The sequence below is a fragment of the Plecotus auritus genome, assembly GCF_963455305.1.
Source record: "Plecotus auritus genome assembly, chromosome: 7".
Taxonomy (NCBI): domain Eukaryota; kingdom Metazoa; phylum Chordata; class Mammalia; order Chiroptera; family Vespertilionidae; genus Plecotus; species Plecotus auritus.
In genome coordinates this window covers 22,774,227-22,790,880 of record NC_137774.1, presented here as the reverse complement: position 1 = coordinate 22,790,880, position 16,654 = coordinate 22,774,227, and the positions used below count along the sequence as shown (strand labels likewise).

The window sequence follows — 16,654 nt, the reverse complement described above, 5'->3', positions numbered from 1 at the left end:
TTCATATTCAGTCTTCACTTATGTTTTGAAAACTCAAGTTTACCTTATGTACCAGAACAGTGGTGGGCAAACTCATTAGTCAAAAGAACGGCAAACCGCGGCTCACGAGCGAGCCGCATGTGGCTCACCAGCCGTGGTTTGCCGACCACTGTACTAGAATATAAACACAAAGTATATTATTTGCATCAAAATGTAGGGCTCATTTGGCTAATAAGGAAGATCTTTAGGCCTGCTCTACCTGCCTTTTTTCACAACACATTGTGGGTAGTGTAGGGATGACTATGGAATAATAACTGAATGTTTCCCCAATTGAAAATATTCACAGAATAACTCCAAATAAAAAATTTCTTTCACTTATTTTCTTTTTACTCAGGAGTATAACATATAATTCTTCCTTTAAATGAATTTTAAAAAGATAACACAAATAATGTTCTAATAGCACCAACTTCTTACTTTATAGTAAAAAATCTTTTTTCATTGGTCATCCAATTATTTCCAATTACCTTTTTCTCCTTTGCACTTGATCGCATCATAGTACACCTGTAGTAATTCATCAAAATCAGTTTTTTCTCCTCCCTGTGGTTCTACAATGACAGTCTTCACCAACTCCAGGTTATGCCATAAACCAGTGGAGAGCCAACGTTCTTTTAACTTTTCTAATAACTAAAAAGGAGGGGGGAAGTGAATTTTGCGTGTCAAACTTACCTTGATTTGTTTAAAACCAATGTGGCTACAACATGACTATTGCAAACATACATTAAAGTTTTTGTGTATTACATTTTTTATCTATAAAATGAGGAAAACAATAATATGTCATAGAGTTGTGGTTGGATTAAATTCATTAACCAATTTAGATAGCTTTGAATGATGACTGGCACTAGTAAGAGCACCATTAATGTTAACTGCTATTACCATTACTATTACTACTAACACTACTGCTGGTGCTGCTACCACTACTTCTATTATGGTTCTCTTGGGAATATCAAAAGCAGGAAAAAAAAAATGGAGGTATATGAATTATCTGACAAAGAATTCCAAATAACCATCATAAAGATGCTCAACAAGCTCAGAACAATGACACATGAACAAAATAAGAACTTCAAAAAAGAGATATAAAATATAAAAAAACCAAACAGACATTTGGAGCTGAAAGAAAACAATCATTGAACTAAAAAATTCAATAGAGGGGTTCATTAACAGACTTGATTAATCAAATTTTTAAAAATCAGTGAACTCCTGGCCAGGTGGCTCAGTTGATTGGAGCGTCATCCCATACACCAGAAGGTTGCAGGTTCAATCCCCAGTCATCCCGGTTTCAGGTTGGGGTGTGTACGGAGGCAACCGATCAATGTTTCTCATGTCGATGTCTCTGTCTCTTTGTCTCTCTTCCTCTCTCTCAAAACATATCCTTGGGTGAGGATTAAAAAAATAAACATTAGTAACACATGTACCAACAAGAATGAACATAAATCTATATGTACTGAGTTAAAAAAAAGTAAATTACAGATAGATAACATAAATGATTTTATTCTTTTTTTTAAATTTATCTTTACCAGTATTGTTGAAAGTATTACAGATGTCCCTTTCCCCCCACGCCCGCCACTGACCCCCTCCACCCTGCTCCCGCCCCACTCCAGGCCTTCACGGCACTATTGTCTGTGTCCATGAGTTATACATATATGCATATAAGTTCTTAAGTTCAAAACCAATATATTATCTTAGCATATATACATATATATAAACTTTTTTAAAAATAAAGCAACATTAATGTCTCTAAAGATGAGAGGATATGATTATGAAGGGGTACATGGAAAACATTACTCCTACATTCTATTGTAGGAGTAATGTTCTATTTTTTGTTGAATGGTGGATAATGAGAAGTCCATTCTATTATTATTGAAATGTGCATATTAAGTTTATACATTACATACATTATATTTCACAATTAAAAAACATAAAAGACTAAAAACAATACTACTCTGATATTAATATGGATGAGTTAGGGAGGTTAGAATGGGTACATTTAAATTACTAATACAGTAATCCAGAGACGAATATAGCTTGGATTAGAAAGTATTAAAAAAAATTTACGGAAATGTGAGAGGAAGGGAAAGAAGTATAGCACAACCTTTCAATTTCATATGGAGGCAAAAATCCATCCAAGGATTATATAGGGAAATGGACTTTATTGAACTCACTGTTTACTGTTAAGATATAGATTTAGTGAAATTATTTGAACTTATATATTTTTATCCAGTGGAAATGCAAATAATTTCTGTCCAGGAGAAAAGAAAACCCCAAAGGTTAAAGATTATTAGCCTGCAGTACATTAACCAGTTTTGTATTTAGGTCGGCAATCTTATATAGTATTCCTTTATAAGTACATAGCTCCTGTAAATGCTGTCTGAATCAGCCTTAACATCATATTCATTCTCTTATTAGTCAATTAGTTGAATAAACTCTGACAGGTGTTCACTTTATATTGACATGTGAGTCATGATTTTATCTTTTTGAAAATTACATTGTAGAGAAGGTGAGATTATAAAATATTTAAAATTAAAAGGATCATATCCCCAGGTTATCTGATTAGTCCAAATATAGATTGTGGTACCATTCACTCATAAAGGCAACACTGGAAAACAACCAAGATTGGGAGGAAAGTTTACAAATTTTTTGCCTTTGAAATACTCAGATTGATATATTAATCTGGCATTGAGTAGGGTGAGTATGATGTTGTGATTGATAATAAGAAATATATATTTGGCCCTGGCCGGTTTGGCTCAGTGGATAGAGCGTCGGCCTGCGGACTGAGGGGTCCTAGGTTCGGTTCCCGTCAAGGGCATGTACCTTGGTTGCGGGCGCGTCCCCAGTGGGGGGTGTGCAGGAGGCAGCTGATCTATGTTTCTCTCTCATCGATGTTTCTGGCTCTCTGTCCCTCTCCCTTTCTCTCTGTGAAAATCAATAAAATATATTAAAAAAAAAAAAAAAGAAATATATATTTGGTCTTTATCCCTGCTCCAGGAAGAGAGCTCCCAAAACCCTTGGAATTTCCTGAGCAATAAGAGCTATAGGGACATCTTTTGTTCCAGTTCCTCAAATAGCTCCATGGCCATAAAGTGAAATAATCTATAATAATAAAAGGGTAATATGCTAATTAGACCAGATGTCCTTCCAGAAAAAGCAGGAGCTGGAGGGAAGTCCAGGTCCCAGGTGCCTACTGGCAGCTGGAGGAAAGCCTGGGTCCCGGGTGCCTGCCAGCGGCCGCAGGGAAGCCCAGATTCCGGGTGCCTGCTGGCAGCTGGAGCAAAGCGTGGGTGACTGCTGGTGGCTGGAGGGAAGCCCAGGTCCCAGGTGCCAGAGGGAAGCCGGTGCAGGCAGCCGGGGGAAGGAAGGCCAACTCTTGCACGAATTTCATACATTGGGCCTCTAGTTTGTTTATAACAAGCCCCTTTGAACCACACCTGAGTGTATGTTAATTAGACTTTGGACAGTCCCTAAGTAACCTAAAGACGGTGGATGGTTGCCAGGGGAATCAACCATATTATTAGAGGGTTGGGCCACCTCCAACCTCCAGGGAAGGAAGAAGGGCTAGAGATTAAATCAATGGCCAATAGCCAATGATTTAATCAATCGAGCCTATGTAAGGAAACCACCATTAAAATCCAAAAAGTATGGAGTTCAGACAACTTCCTCTTCATGCAGGAGGGAGTAAGCTCCAGTAATTGAGATCCTCCTAGATCTCACCCCATATACTTCTTCATCTGGCTATTCATCTGTATCCTTTATAATATCTTTTATAATAAACTGGTGGAGGTAAGTCAATGTTTCTCTGAGTTTTGTGAACTACTCTAGCAAATTAACTGAACCTGAGAATCTTTAGACAGTCTTGTGGGATGGAGCTCTTAACCTCTGGGATCTGATACTATCTCTAGGTGGATAGTGTCCGAAATGAGTTAAATTGTAGCTGGAGTCACAGAATTGGTGGATGCGTAAAAACTGTAAAAACCCACACATCTGGAGTCAGAAATGAAGCTGTGCTGTAATAGATTACTGAGAATAGAGGAATCACACAGCAGTGAGTTTTTTCTTTAGACTGTGTTACTTAGTGAAGAAATCAGAATCCTATCTAATAAAGAGGGAATATGCTAATTGATCCTCATGCTGTCACAAATATGGTGGCACCCACAGCCAACAAGGAGGGAATATGCTAATTGAGTGACATGCCCTCAAAGGTGGCGGCGCCCACAGCCAATAAAGAGGGAATATGCTAATTGCTGCCACACCCTCAAAGATGGCAGCACCCACAGCCAATAAGGAGGGAAGATGGCAGCGCCCAGTCCCCTCAGCCCTGCCGGGGCGGCAGGCGCATGGCAAGGCCGGGCCCACCCCCAGGCAGGCCCAGCATTGCTGCGTGCATGCCTCCGGAGTCTCCTAGTCCCCTCAGCCACCCAGCCGTCCAGGGCCAGCCCGAGGCACAGGCAAGCCTCGGATGGCAGCTGCCCAGCTGCCCAAGGCTCAGGTAACCATGGCCGGCCGAGGCTTGCGCTGCCGGCAGTGGCAGCAGCAGAGGTGTGATGGGGGCGTCGCCTTCCCCTGATCACCGGGTCGCCTCCCGCCCCTGAGAGGGGGCAGGCCAGGCTGAGGGACGCCCCCTCCAGTGCATGAATTTTCATATACTGGGCCTCTAGTTGGATTATGAACTGGGAAACCAAGACAATAGATGTTCCTGAAAGAATACACTTGGATGAGACTGACTTACAGTAGAGAACAAAAAGAAAAATGTCCACTAAGAAAACCTTACTCCCTCTTTCTATCATGATGCACATCTAATCTATCAGCAAATCCGGCCAGTGCTACTTTCAAATTTTATCTAGACTCCAAAAATACTGCTACCACAGTGGTCCAAGGCACCGCCATCTCTCCCATGAGTTATTACAGTAGATTCCTATATAGTCATCTTACTGTCTACAGTCCATTTTCCATACAGTAGCTAGTATAATCCCATTAAAATTAAGTCTAAAGCCTCAAATGGATTCCTACTACATTTAGAAAATATAGCAAAAATACCAATTATTTTTATGAAAATGGTCCATCACAAAATTTCAGTTGTAGATAAAATATTTAGGTCTACAGCTTTTCCATTATCACTCAAACTGCACATTTATATAGCTTAATTACTTCCCCCTTACTAGAGAAATCATACAAATAACTAAACACATACATAATTCAGTTGATTTTTAAATTCTCTTAAGTATCGCAACTAGGTATCTAAAAGTCAAATAACTTAGAGGAAAGTACACTGACACAAAGCCATCTCTCAGATTTTAAGACTTATATATATGAAAAATGTGAGGCATCTCTGTTATAAAATAGTTTACTTAGCTAATAAAGAGCAAATACTATTCACACAAAGAGACTAACCCACATATAGTGACATAGGTGATTTAATCTACTAATTGGTGTTCATATCATTTGGATTTGGTAAACTCAGATACTTTTTTTTTGTCAGATCTCACAAATTAAAAGACACTTTGGAATGTTTGTACCTTACCTGGTTATTGTCATTTTACCTTTTCAAACTTCTTAAAACCGGTATCTCACTGGGGAGGCCGTAAGTTAGAATGCAACCTAGTGGGGAAATCCTGCATTTGCTCAATGTCTATAGCTTTTACACAGTTCCAGATGTTCAGTACATTAATAATGCACTAACGCAAAGCCTCTTTTTGAAACTTTAGAAAGTGCAAATTGCATTAAAACCTCTTTGCCCTCATTAATGGTATTGTTACAATCCTAGTCCTCTGGAAAATGTTTTTTGGCATGTGTTTAACTTTATAATATTGCCATTTACTCACTTTAATAGCCAGTACTCAAGTCTTAATGCTTTTTAATAGGCCTGCCTAAACAGACTACCATCTTTTTCACATAATTTACTTATATGTAAAACCTGTCATATTTTTCCATATGAAAGTGATTCTTCACTATTCATTTCAATATTTAAGAAATTTTTACTAGATTTTATTCAGTTATAATGTACCTATAGATGGCACATGTTAGGAATAAATATAGTTCCTTATAAATAATAATAAAAATTAAAAATAAACTAGTGTTTTCCATAACTTTTTGAATTACAGTAAAATGAATATATGCTTAATTCTTGCTGTATTCAAACATAAAATATGAAAAATATGAATTTCTATTGAAACAACTTTCTATATTCTAGCTTTATCATGATTATCTGATTCAGCATCTTCACCTCAAGAGGCTCAGTTATATTTCAAGATCAAGTTTTCAACAAATTTGAATGCAGTCAGTAAGGCACTAGGAATAATAATATGAAGAATATCATCCTGAAGTGTAAGATCCATTTTAGTTCTTGGCTAAATAAAAATGAAAGGTCCTACACTCCTCTCTCATAAGGAAAATTCCCTCACATAATTTTGTTAAAAGAATGAGGACTCTGAAAATGTTAGAACTGCACTACTGTTACTGATGTTTATTTACAGTCATTTATTGATACATTATGATAAAAATATACAATGATATATACCATGTAAAAAATTTCAAATAAAGTAGAATTTCAGAAATAACTAATACAGTTCCTCATGATAATCTACTTTGTTGAAATCTCTTGGATAGAAAACAATAAGAACTGAACAGCTATCTATGTATGGAAAAAATTCTTGACTCTTTTAAAACATAAATTCCGAATTTCTTTTTATTGATCAACATAGTTGGGTTCATCAATGACTGAACAAAATATTTTATTAAAATGCATATATTTGACCAGTTTTGTTACTTTAGAGTTAAGTATTGGCTTACTAAATGTTGGCTGAAATCTGAACAAATAAATTTATTTACACAAATTCATTTTTATGTTTCATTCCTTACCAGAGTAGATTAATTGTAGGGGGAAAAAAAAAAAAAGCAACTCATTTTCTATCCCTCTATTAAAAGGCTAATAATTAAACTATAATGAGGTCACTGTACCTGCACTATTATAATCTAAGCAGAATCTAGGCTGAGAAGAAAATAAATAAGATGTAGCCCTGGCCGGTTTGGCTCAGTGGATAGAGCGTCGGCCTGCGGACTAAAGGGTCCCGGGTTCGATTCCGGTCAAGGGCATGTACCTTGGTTGCGGGCATATACCCAGTGGGGAGTGTGCAGGAGGCGGCTGATCGATGTTTCTCTCTCATCGATGTTTCTAACTCTCTATCCCTCTCCTTTCCTCTCTGTAAAAAATCAATAAAATATATTTAAAAAAAAAAAAAAAGAAAAAAGAAAATAAATAAGATGTGTAACCACTACAGTGTTTTCTAAAACGTACTACTACTTTCAGGTGCTGCCAACGTGAATCTGCTATAAACCTGTTGCTATAAAACTTGAGGGTGAAATACTTTGGAAAAAACACCACTTCAACAATCTAGTGGAGAAGATCCACTAGAGAAAAAAAAGAAATTTACAATGCCAAAATAATAATAATAATCGTTTTTAAACTGTGGTAAAATATACAAAGCATAAAATTTACCATCTTAACCATTTTTAAGTGTATAGGTCAGTTAAGTATACTCACATTATTGTACAACCATCTCCAAAACTCTATTTATCTTGCAAAATTAAAGCCATTAAACAACTCATTCCCCTCTTCCTCCAGCCCTGGCAACTACCCTTCTAACTTTCTGTTGCTATAATTTGACTACTCTAGCTACCTTATATAAATGGAGTCACACAGTATTTTTCTCTTTGTGATTGGCTACTTTCACTTAACATAATGTCCTCCAGGTCCATCCATGTTGTAGCATAAAAACAACCTATTTATTAAAACAACCTATCTGTAATAATAAAAGCATAATATGCTAATTAGACTGGACGTCCTTCCGGATGAAGCCAGGGCTGGTAGGGAAGCCCGGGTCCCGAGTGCCAGAGGGAAGCCAGTGCTGGCAGCCGTGGAAGGAAGGCCTATATTTGCACAAAGTTCATGCATCAGGCCTCTAGTTTATTATATCTCTGTAGGTCACAAGTCCAAGCACAGTGCAAATGGATTCTCTGTTCAGGGTTTCAAAATTAATGTGTCTTCTGGGGCTGCAGTTCTCCTCTGGGACTTGGGGTTCTCTTCCAAGGTCTGGCTGTTGAAAGAATTCATTTCCTACTAGCTATTGGCCAGAACTGCTCTCAGCTCCTACAGGCCACTTGCAATTCCTTGCCATATTCCCTAACCTCTCTCATCGTCAGTTTACAACACAGACATCTGCTTTCTTCCAAGCAAGCTAGATCATGTCTCTCTGACCTCCTGTTCTGCAACCAACTGTAGAAAACTCTCTGCTTTTAAAGGGCTCGTGTGATTAGATCGGGACCAAGTAGATAATCTCTCCCTATCTTAAGGGATTTCTTATGCAAAATCCCTTCACAGCAGTACCTATATTACTGTTTGAATGAATAAATGGGGGAAAGAATGTACACACAAGAGGCCAGGAATATTGGGGGGGGGGGGCATCTTACAATTCTGTCTACCACACATAGGTAGGTATGAAAATGCATGGCAGTTCTAAGCACTCATAATGCAATGTGCCTAAAATAAAGGTATATACAGGATGGGGGCATGCTAGGAATAAGGCTGAAAAATAACGAACGCTATGGGTAGTGCAAAATATTTTAGGCTCAGTCTTTCAGAAAATAAGGACTTATTAAAGGTTTTTAAACATTGGTATACTATTAGTGTCTGATGGACCTATTTTTTACTTTTGAACATGTCTATTTGTAAAGATTGATATTTCATCACTTTTTTTCTTAGAGAACTTAAAGAAAACACACACACAAAAGGCTTGGTGCCTGGTGTCTTTATCAAAGGCAAAGTACCCAATGAACAGAAAAGTACTAATGCCTATAAATTTTAGTTGATTCATTTAGCTATATTTTAAACTACTGAAACTGGCTAATGAAAATTATATCATTTGAAAACACTGGAACCAGAAGGTATGATTTATTGCTCAGGCTGTTTTCCACTGTAACTTTTTCACTGACAATTATATTACTGTCCACTTAAATAACTTTACATTAGATTTGGTTCTCCTTCATATATACTAAGAAAAAAACATACAACGCTGGTTCCTAGCATATAAAGAAGCATTCTTACCACATCTTTGAAGTTTAGCAAAAAATGAAATTGTTCATTTATTCAACTGGGCATTTCCTGGCTCACTTTTTACAACTGTGATTGGAAAATATAAAAAGATTTTATTAATGTGTTAAGATATTGCTTTACTTTAGTTCCAGACTTAATTATTTGGTTATCCTTAATATAACTATTTAGTGTAGATGTTCACATTCTGGAATAAATATTGCTTTATATTAAATATTTTAAAGATGTTTATGTCCATTTTATTTTTAGAAATTTTTGTAAAAAAAAACAATCTGATTAAATTTCTTGTAGAAACAATTCCTTCAGTTTCTCTATAGGAGGACTAATTTATTGCATCTCTAGCTAACAAAGTATTGTCTCTTAGTCCCATCGGGCTGCTATAACAAAATACTCTTGACTGGTTAGCTTATAAACAACAGAAATTCGTTAACAGTTCTGGAGGCTGAAAAGTCTAAGATCAAAGCACTAGTGTGGCCACATTTGGTGAGGGCTCTCTTCCTGGTTCATAGCTGGCGCCTTCTTGCTGTCCTCACATGGTGAAAGGGACAAGGGATCTCTCTGGAGCCTCTTTGATAAGACACTAATCTTATTTATGAGGATTCTAGTCTCATGACTTAAGCACCTCCCACCGCTTAATGTCATCATCTTTGGGGGTTAAGATTTCAAAATATAAAATTTGGGGGACATATTTAGACCACAGCAGTATGTATGTAGATGAAAAGACAGTAGAAAAGCCAAAAGTATCAATATTGCCATTCATATATATTATATCTATGACTGTTCTTACATATATAGCTTCATATGAAAAAAAAAAAAGGAAATGCCAGTTCTCTACATTGAAATTTAGCTTTGATTTTGATAAATATATTACTCTCAGAAATTATACGTGGTTTTAATTCTTTAGCTATTAAGACTAAGATATTATAACTCAATTTAACTCAAGAAAATATTGAAAATCAGAGTGAGTCTAAAAACAAGGAAAAAGTCATTTACATGAAGTAAAAATATAGGCAACCAAGAAAGTTGACTTTAGATTCAAATTACTGAAACTTTCAAAAGTGTAATTTATGAAAGTGGAAAAGAATGCTCCTTTTCCCTTCAACTATGAAAATATCAAGCTACCTCTAAGAATAAAAATCCCATACACATAAATATATAACAAGCACTGCTTGAAAACGTTTTTAGTCTTTAAACTGTCAAGTAAAACAGTAATAGAACAATTAGGCAGTGCCTTAATCAATAAATAAGTAAAACAATATATGATGTTTAGAAAACTATAATTCCCCTCCCTGTTGCTTCTAGCCTTAGGAAATTTATCATGGTTTTCTAAAGGCAAAAGAAACAATAAGTATTCCCCTACCTTGTAAGATGGCAAGAAACACAAAATTCCTTGGCCAACAATCTGGCATACAGATAACAAAAGTGCTCCCACTTCATCCTGGAACTCAAAGGTTTCTGTGTGCTGGAAGGTAGCACAGAGATTTCGACCCTTGGGTCCTGACCCAATGGTGCCAACCCAAACCTAGAATATAAATATATTAGTATTAGAGTTATGCCTAAACTAGGCAGGCAACTTAGCATTTAATTGGGAGCCTTAATTACACATATATCAAAAGAAGCTCAAGAACAAGTTTAGAGGAAATTTATTTTTAAATTCCCTTTATATAATTATATATAGATTTAATTTATAAAAATTTTATTTTTAGGCAGATCATTGAATTCTCCTAGGATAAAAGCAAAAAGGGTTTCACTTATCTATTCCCTAAATGGTTTTGCACAATTAAGCATGTAACAAAATTATGTTGGATGATGTGAACAAATGAAATGGATAAATCAGAAATAGTCCAAAGTATTAGAGGTAAGGGCTGGTATGATCTGCTATAGGCAAGTTTCTAATATTCAACTGTGACAGGAACTACCCTTACACAAATTCACTGATGTCCATAGATCTACATTCATAAAAAAATCAAACCCACAAAATTTTACAGCTCTATGCAATTCCTCTAACTCAGTGGTCGGCAAACTCATTAGTCAACAGAGTGGCAAACCGCGGCTTACGAGCACAGATCTAGCCTTAGTGTAGTTAATTTGATTAAGAGAAAGAACAGACTTTATTAGTAATCCACAGAAAATATAAACACTTCAGATTGTTGAAAAATGTAATAATATTATATTTTGAAATAACGTATGAGATTGAAGTACATTTTACAAGATAACATCTGACGGACACCATATTAAGCAATTATTACTTAAATGATCAACTAGTAACATAAAAAACTGACATTATGTTTCCTGATACAAAGCAATGAAAAGTAACAATACTACCTGTATATTATTTTTATCAAACTGCTTAACCTGAATCTTATGATAAAGAAACAATCAGATAAATCCAAATTATAAGCCATTACTTAAGGAAACAGGTGAATTGAATTCTTCATAAAACGTTAGACAGACAGAAAGGAAAAAAAGGCAAGAAAACTGTTTTAAAGACCAAAGAGATATGAGAACCAAAAGCAATATATAATGTTTGTGTGGATCCTGGATTAAGAATTTTAAAAAAAATAGGTTAAAAGTCATTTTGAGAGTAACTACAGAAATATAAATATTGACTCTATTATACCAATATTAAATATTTCTCTCTGGCCCTGGCCGGTTTGGCTCAGTGGATAGAGCATCGGCCTGCAGACTGAAGGGTCCCGGGTTTGATTCCGGTCAAGGGCATGTACCCTGGTTGCGGGCACATCCCCAGTGGGGGATGTGCAGGAGGCAGCTGGTCGATGTTTCTCATCGATGTTTCTGGCTCTCTGTCCCTTTCCCTTCCTCTCTGTAAAAATTCAATAAAATATATTTTAATAATATAAATAAATAAATAAATAAATATTTCTCTCTGTCCCTCTCTCTTCCACTCTCTCTAAAAATCAATGGAAAAATATCCTCAGGTGAGGATTGAAAAAAGAAAGAAAGAAACAGAAGACAGATCAATAAATGACAATAAAAACATTTTAAGGAAAATTAAAGTAACATCTATATGATATTATTATAAAAAATTAAAATCTTAAGTCACAGGACTCATAAGAGTACTTCTAATTCATTTCAGATACTCAAATATGTGCCCAACACTTGCTAACTAATGCCAGATAGATTAATTAGTCTAGGTACAGAAGAACGTATACATAAAAAGAAGAACAAAAATACACCATAGTCTAATGGAAAAGAGAAACACATAAACAAATAAATTAAACAATAGACTCTATGGTAAAGAAGTTGAATTTTCACTTTAAAAAAAACACTAAAACTTATTTAAATGAGGAAATTGCAATACAGTCTTTGCATGCAAAGTATATATTTTTATTCAGTGGGTTGAAGGAATGCATTTATTAGTATTTCTTTTTTGTTGACACTATCAAGTAACTGACAGATTTTCCTTTATCCTAAAACTGAAATGTTGATTTTCCTATCAGGATCTGTTTGCTAGTACTTCCAATTTGTTTATGTGCAATTATATTGAGGTAAAAAGACTGAACGCCTTCAAAAAAAAATCCTAACCTGTGAGTTATTAATGACATGATTAGCTTCCAGTTGGATAGTAAATGTAACACCCAGTTCTGATGAAAAGGATTTCATTGGTGATAACGTCCCAGATGTCAAAACAATCGTCCACACTTTGCCATTAATATCTGAAAAGGCCTAGAAGGAAACAACGTTAGATATATATAAAATCATCTTTAAAAGAGTCAGGCACGTTTATTTGTTTGTATTGAGTTAGAAGACAGAATTTTCATATATAACAATCAGCTTACCACAGCTGGATTTAAGCACCAAAAGTTTAGCACATGAACTGCAGTTTTCTGTCGTGAACGTTTCTTATTTTTTGGTGGAACAAAGAACCCATTTTTATCAGAAATATCAGTCTGATTTATCCAAGAATAAGTCTGTTGAATAGCAACTTTATAATCATCTGCAAACCTAAATGAAAGTAAGGGTTAATTAAATGGCAAAGCTTTATAAAACCTATAATGTCCCAGCTACATACAAGAAAAAAACTGATTATATTAAAACTAAATTGAGAGTCCTATATCTTCCCAAAGATTATATTTTGCCTATGAAACACCTACCACTAATTAAATTCAGTAATTCTGATAGAAAATAAGCCATTAAGTCTTAGAAGCAACCCCCTCTTACAGAGATTAGATATCATCTAACCATCCACCCTTTATCATTCCCCTCCCTATGATCAAACACTACATAAATCGTGGCAGAGCCAGAATTAAAATCCAAGCCTCCTAACTCCTAGTTCAGAGCTCTTTGAACTCTACGTTAAATCATTAGTTATAAAATAGATAACTAGCATTATTGTTAGAAAAAAACTAAAAAGTCGTTTATACTTTTTTATTACATGAGAAAGTAGAACAACATTCATTTTTATTGAAAGTTTAAAAAGTTCAGAAGACTAGCTGAAACCGGTATGGCTCAGTGGATAGAGCGTCGGCCTGCAGACTGAAGGGTCCCGGGTCCGATTCCGGTCAAGGGCATGTACCTTGGTTGCGGGCACATCCCCAGTGGGAGGTGTGCAGGAGGCAGCTGATCGATGTTTCTCTCTCATCGATGTTTCTAGCTCTCTATCCCTTTCCCTTCCTCTCTGTAAAATATCAATAAAATATATTGAAAAAAAAAAAGTCCAGGAGACTATAATGTTAAGTTCCTTTAATATTTGGGTCTCAGTCTTCATCTATTTTTAACAAAGGTATTGAACCAGATGTCCTCTGTAATCCCATCATTTTATAATTTCTTTCAATAAGAGGCTATAAACACATAGACTTAAAGAGAATAAAATGTGGTATTCTCTACCAGTCCTAAATTTTGCTCTTAGAGAGATAAGGTCTTGATGTTCAAGGCAGGAACCCTGAATCTGTGGAGAGAATTTTATAAAACCTAGTGGCCCGGTGCACGAAATTCGTGCACATTAAAAGGGGATTAATTAGAGAAAATAATTTAATATTGCTATTTGCCTTTCTCTATAATAGAAGTGTCAGAGATTAAAGAAAATTAGTAAAATGCATATGAAAACCACGGGACCCAGAGTCAAGTCCCCGCCCACCAACATGGGCCTCAAAACCGCGTGAGATCCAGACCCAGCCGCCCACTCCCCACCATTGGGCTAGATCCAGACCCGGCCAGTCCCACCCTTGTCAAGCCCCACCGGGGCAGGGGACATAGCCTCAGGTCCCCTGGCCCAGTGCCAGGACAGGGGGCGTGGCCTGAGGTCCCCAAGCCCAGACCAGGGCAGGGGGCATGCCTTGAGGTCCCCCGTCAAGCCCCGCCAGGTGTGGGACATGGCCTGAGATCCCCTGTCAAGCCCCGCCAGGCGGGGGGGCGCAGCCTCAGGTCCCTCGGCCCGGCACCAGGAGGGGGACATAGCCTCAGGTCCCCTGTCAAGCCCCACCAGCAAGGGGGTGCAGCCTCAGGTCCCCCATCAAGCCCCGCTGAATGGGGGATGCGGCCTGAGTTCCCCCGACCCAGCACTGGGGGTGCACCTTGAGGTCCCCCATCAAGCCCCTCTGGGTGGGGAGCACGGCCTGAGGTCCCCTGTCAAGCCCCACCAGGCAGGAGGGCGCAGCCTCAGGTCCCCTGGCCAGGTGCTAGAGCGGGGGTGCAGCCTGAGGTCCCCTGGCCTGGTGCCGGGGTGGGGGGCACGGCCTGAAGTCCCCTGTCAAGCCCCACCTGGTGGGAGGGCACGGCCTGAGGTCCCCTAGCCCAGCAGCAGGACGGGAAGCACACCTTGAGGTCCCCCATCAAGCCCTGCCAGGCAGGGGGCATGGCCTGAGGTTCCCTATCAAGCCCTGCGGGGCGGGGGTTGTGGTCTGAGGTCCCCCCGGCCTGGTGCTGGGGCTGGGGGAGCAGCCTGAGGTCCCCGTCAAGCCCCGCTGGGTGGGGGGCGTGGCCTAAGGTCCCCCACCCCGGTGCCAAGGCAGGAGGCATGGCCTGAGGTCCCCTGTCAAGCCCTGCTAGGTGCAGTCTGAGGTCTCATAGCCCAGCACCAGGACGGGAAGCACACCTTGAGGTCCCCCGTCAAGCCCCACCAGGTGGGAGGCATGGCCTCAGGTCCCCCAGCCTGGCGCTGGGGCGGGGGGAGCAGCCTGAGGTCCCCTAGCCCAGCACCAGGACGGGAAGTGCACCTTGAGGTCCCCTGTCAAGCCCTGCCGGGGTGGGGGGCATAGCCTGAGATCCCCTGTCAAGCCCTGCCGAGTGGGGGACACAGCCTGAGGTCCTCTGTCAAGCCCCACGGGGTGGGGGAGGGCGTAGCGGCTACGCCGTAGCCTCAGGTCCCTGCTGATTGCTCGTTAAGGCTCCTTATGGGAACTTGGCCTCAGCTGTGGGTGCAGCCATCTTTGTGATGGAGTGATAGTTAATTAGCATATTCTCTCTTTATTAGATAGGACAGTGTTTGGCAAACTGCAGCTCACGAGCCACATGCGGCTCTTTGGCCCCTTGAGTGTGGCTCTTCCACAAAATACCACAGCCTGGGTGAGTCTATTTGAAGAAGTGGCGTTAGAAGAAGTTTAAGTTTAAAAAATTTGGCTCTCAAAAGAAATGTCAATCGTTGTACTGTTGATATTTGGCTCTGTTGACTAATGAGTTTGCCGACCACTGAGATAGGATATTAAGAGCTAAAAACTATAAAACCCTTAGAAGAAACATAGGGGAAAATCTTCATGACATCAGATTTATCCATGGTTCTTAGATATACCAAAAGCACAAGTAAGTAAATTGACTTTAAAGAAAGAAAGAAATTGGACTTCAAATTTTTAAAACTTTTGTATACAAAGGACACTATCAAGAGAGTGAGAAGACACCCATAGAATGGAAGAAAATATGTGTAAAGCATATATCTGATACAGGATTAACATGCAGAATCTATATATATAAAAGCCTAAGTGACCGATCGACTGGTCGACCGGTCGCTATGACACACAATGACCACCAGAGGGCAGATGCTCAACGTAGGAGCTGCTCCCTGGTGGTCAGTGCGCTCCCACAGCGGGAGCACCACTCAGCTGACTGACGGGCGCCAGACCCTGGGCTCACAGCTGGCAAGCACAGCTGCGGTGGCACAAGCCTTTCCCACCTCCGTGGCAGCGCTACTGAGCTGTAGCGGTGGCAGGCGCAGCGGGGCCAGGATGAGTGGGAGTGGCGCGGCGCCCAACCTGGGCTCAGGCTCCTCCCCAGCTGCCTGTGCTTCGTGAATCTACTTAATGCTACTGAAATGTACACTACTACATCCCTCCGGGATGTCGGACTACCAGTTTCTGCCCGATCCCCACAGGGGATCTGGCAGTCCAACATCCTGAGGGGTCCTGGATTGCGAGAGGGTGCAGACCAGGCTGAGGGACCCCACTCAGCATGTGCATCGGGCCTCTAGTATATAAATAACTCCTACAGCCCTGGCCAGGTAGCTCAATTGGTTGGAGCATTGTTCCACACAACAAAAGGCTGTGGGTTTGATTCCTAGTCAGGGCA

General features: G+C 39.2%; 1 protein-coding gene across 1 annotated transcript in view; it reads right to left on the bottom strand.

Moving 5' to 3' along the window:
* BRIP1 (BRCA1 interacting DNA helicase 1) overlaps positions 1-16,654 on the bottom strand; it is a gene marked incomplete at its 3' end in the record, with an annotated part of 115,392 nt that overhangs the window by 38,855 nt on the left and 59,883 nt on the right. Inside the window, exons 12-15 of the mRNA XM_080680033.1 lie at positions 12,937-13,102; positions 12,683-12,823; positions 10,497-10,658; positions 504-663 (exon numbers count right to left, since the gene is read on the bottom strand). Of these exons, the coding sequence (XP_080536159.1) occupies positions 504-663; positions 10,497-10,658; positions 12,683-12,823; positions 12,937-13,102 (629 nt within the window). The remainder of the gene's footprint in view (positions 1-503; positions 664-10,496; positions 10,659-12,682; positions 12,824-12,936; positions 13,103-16,654) is intronic.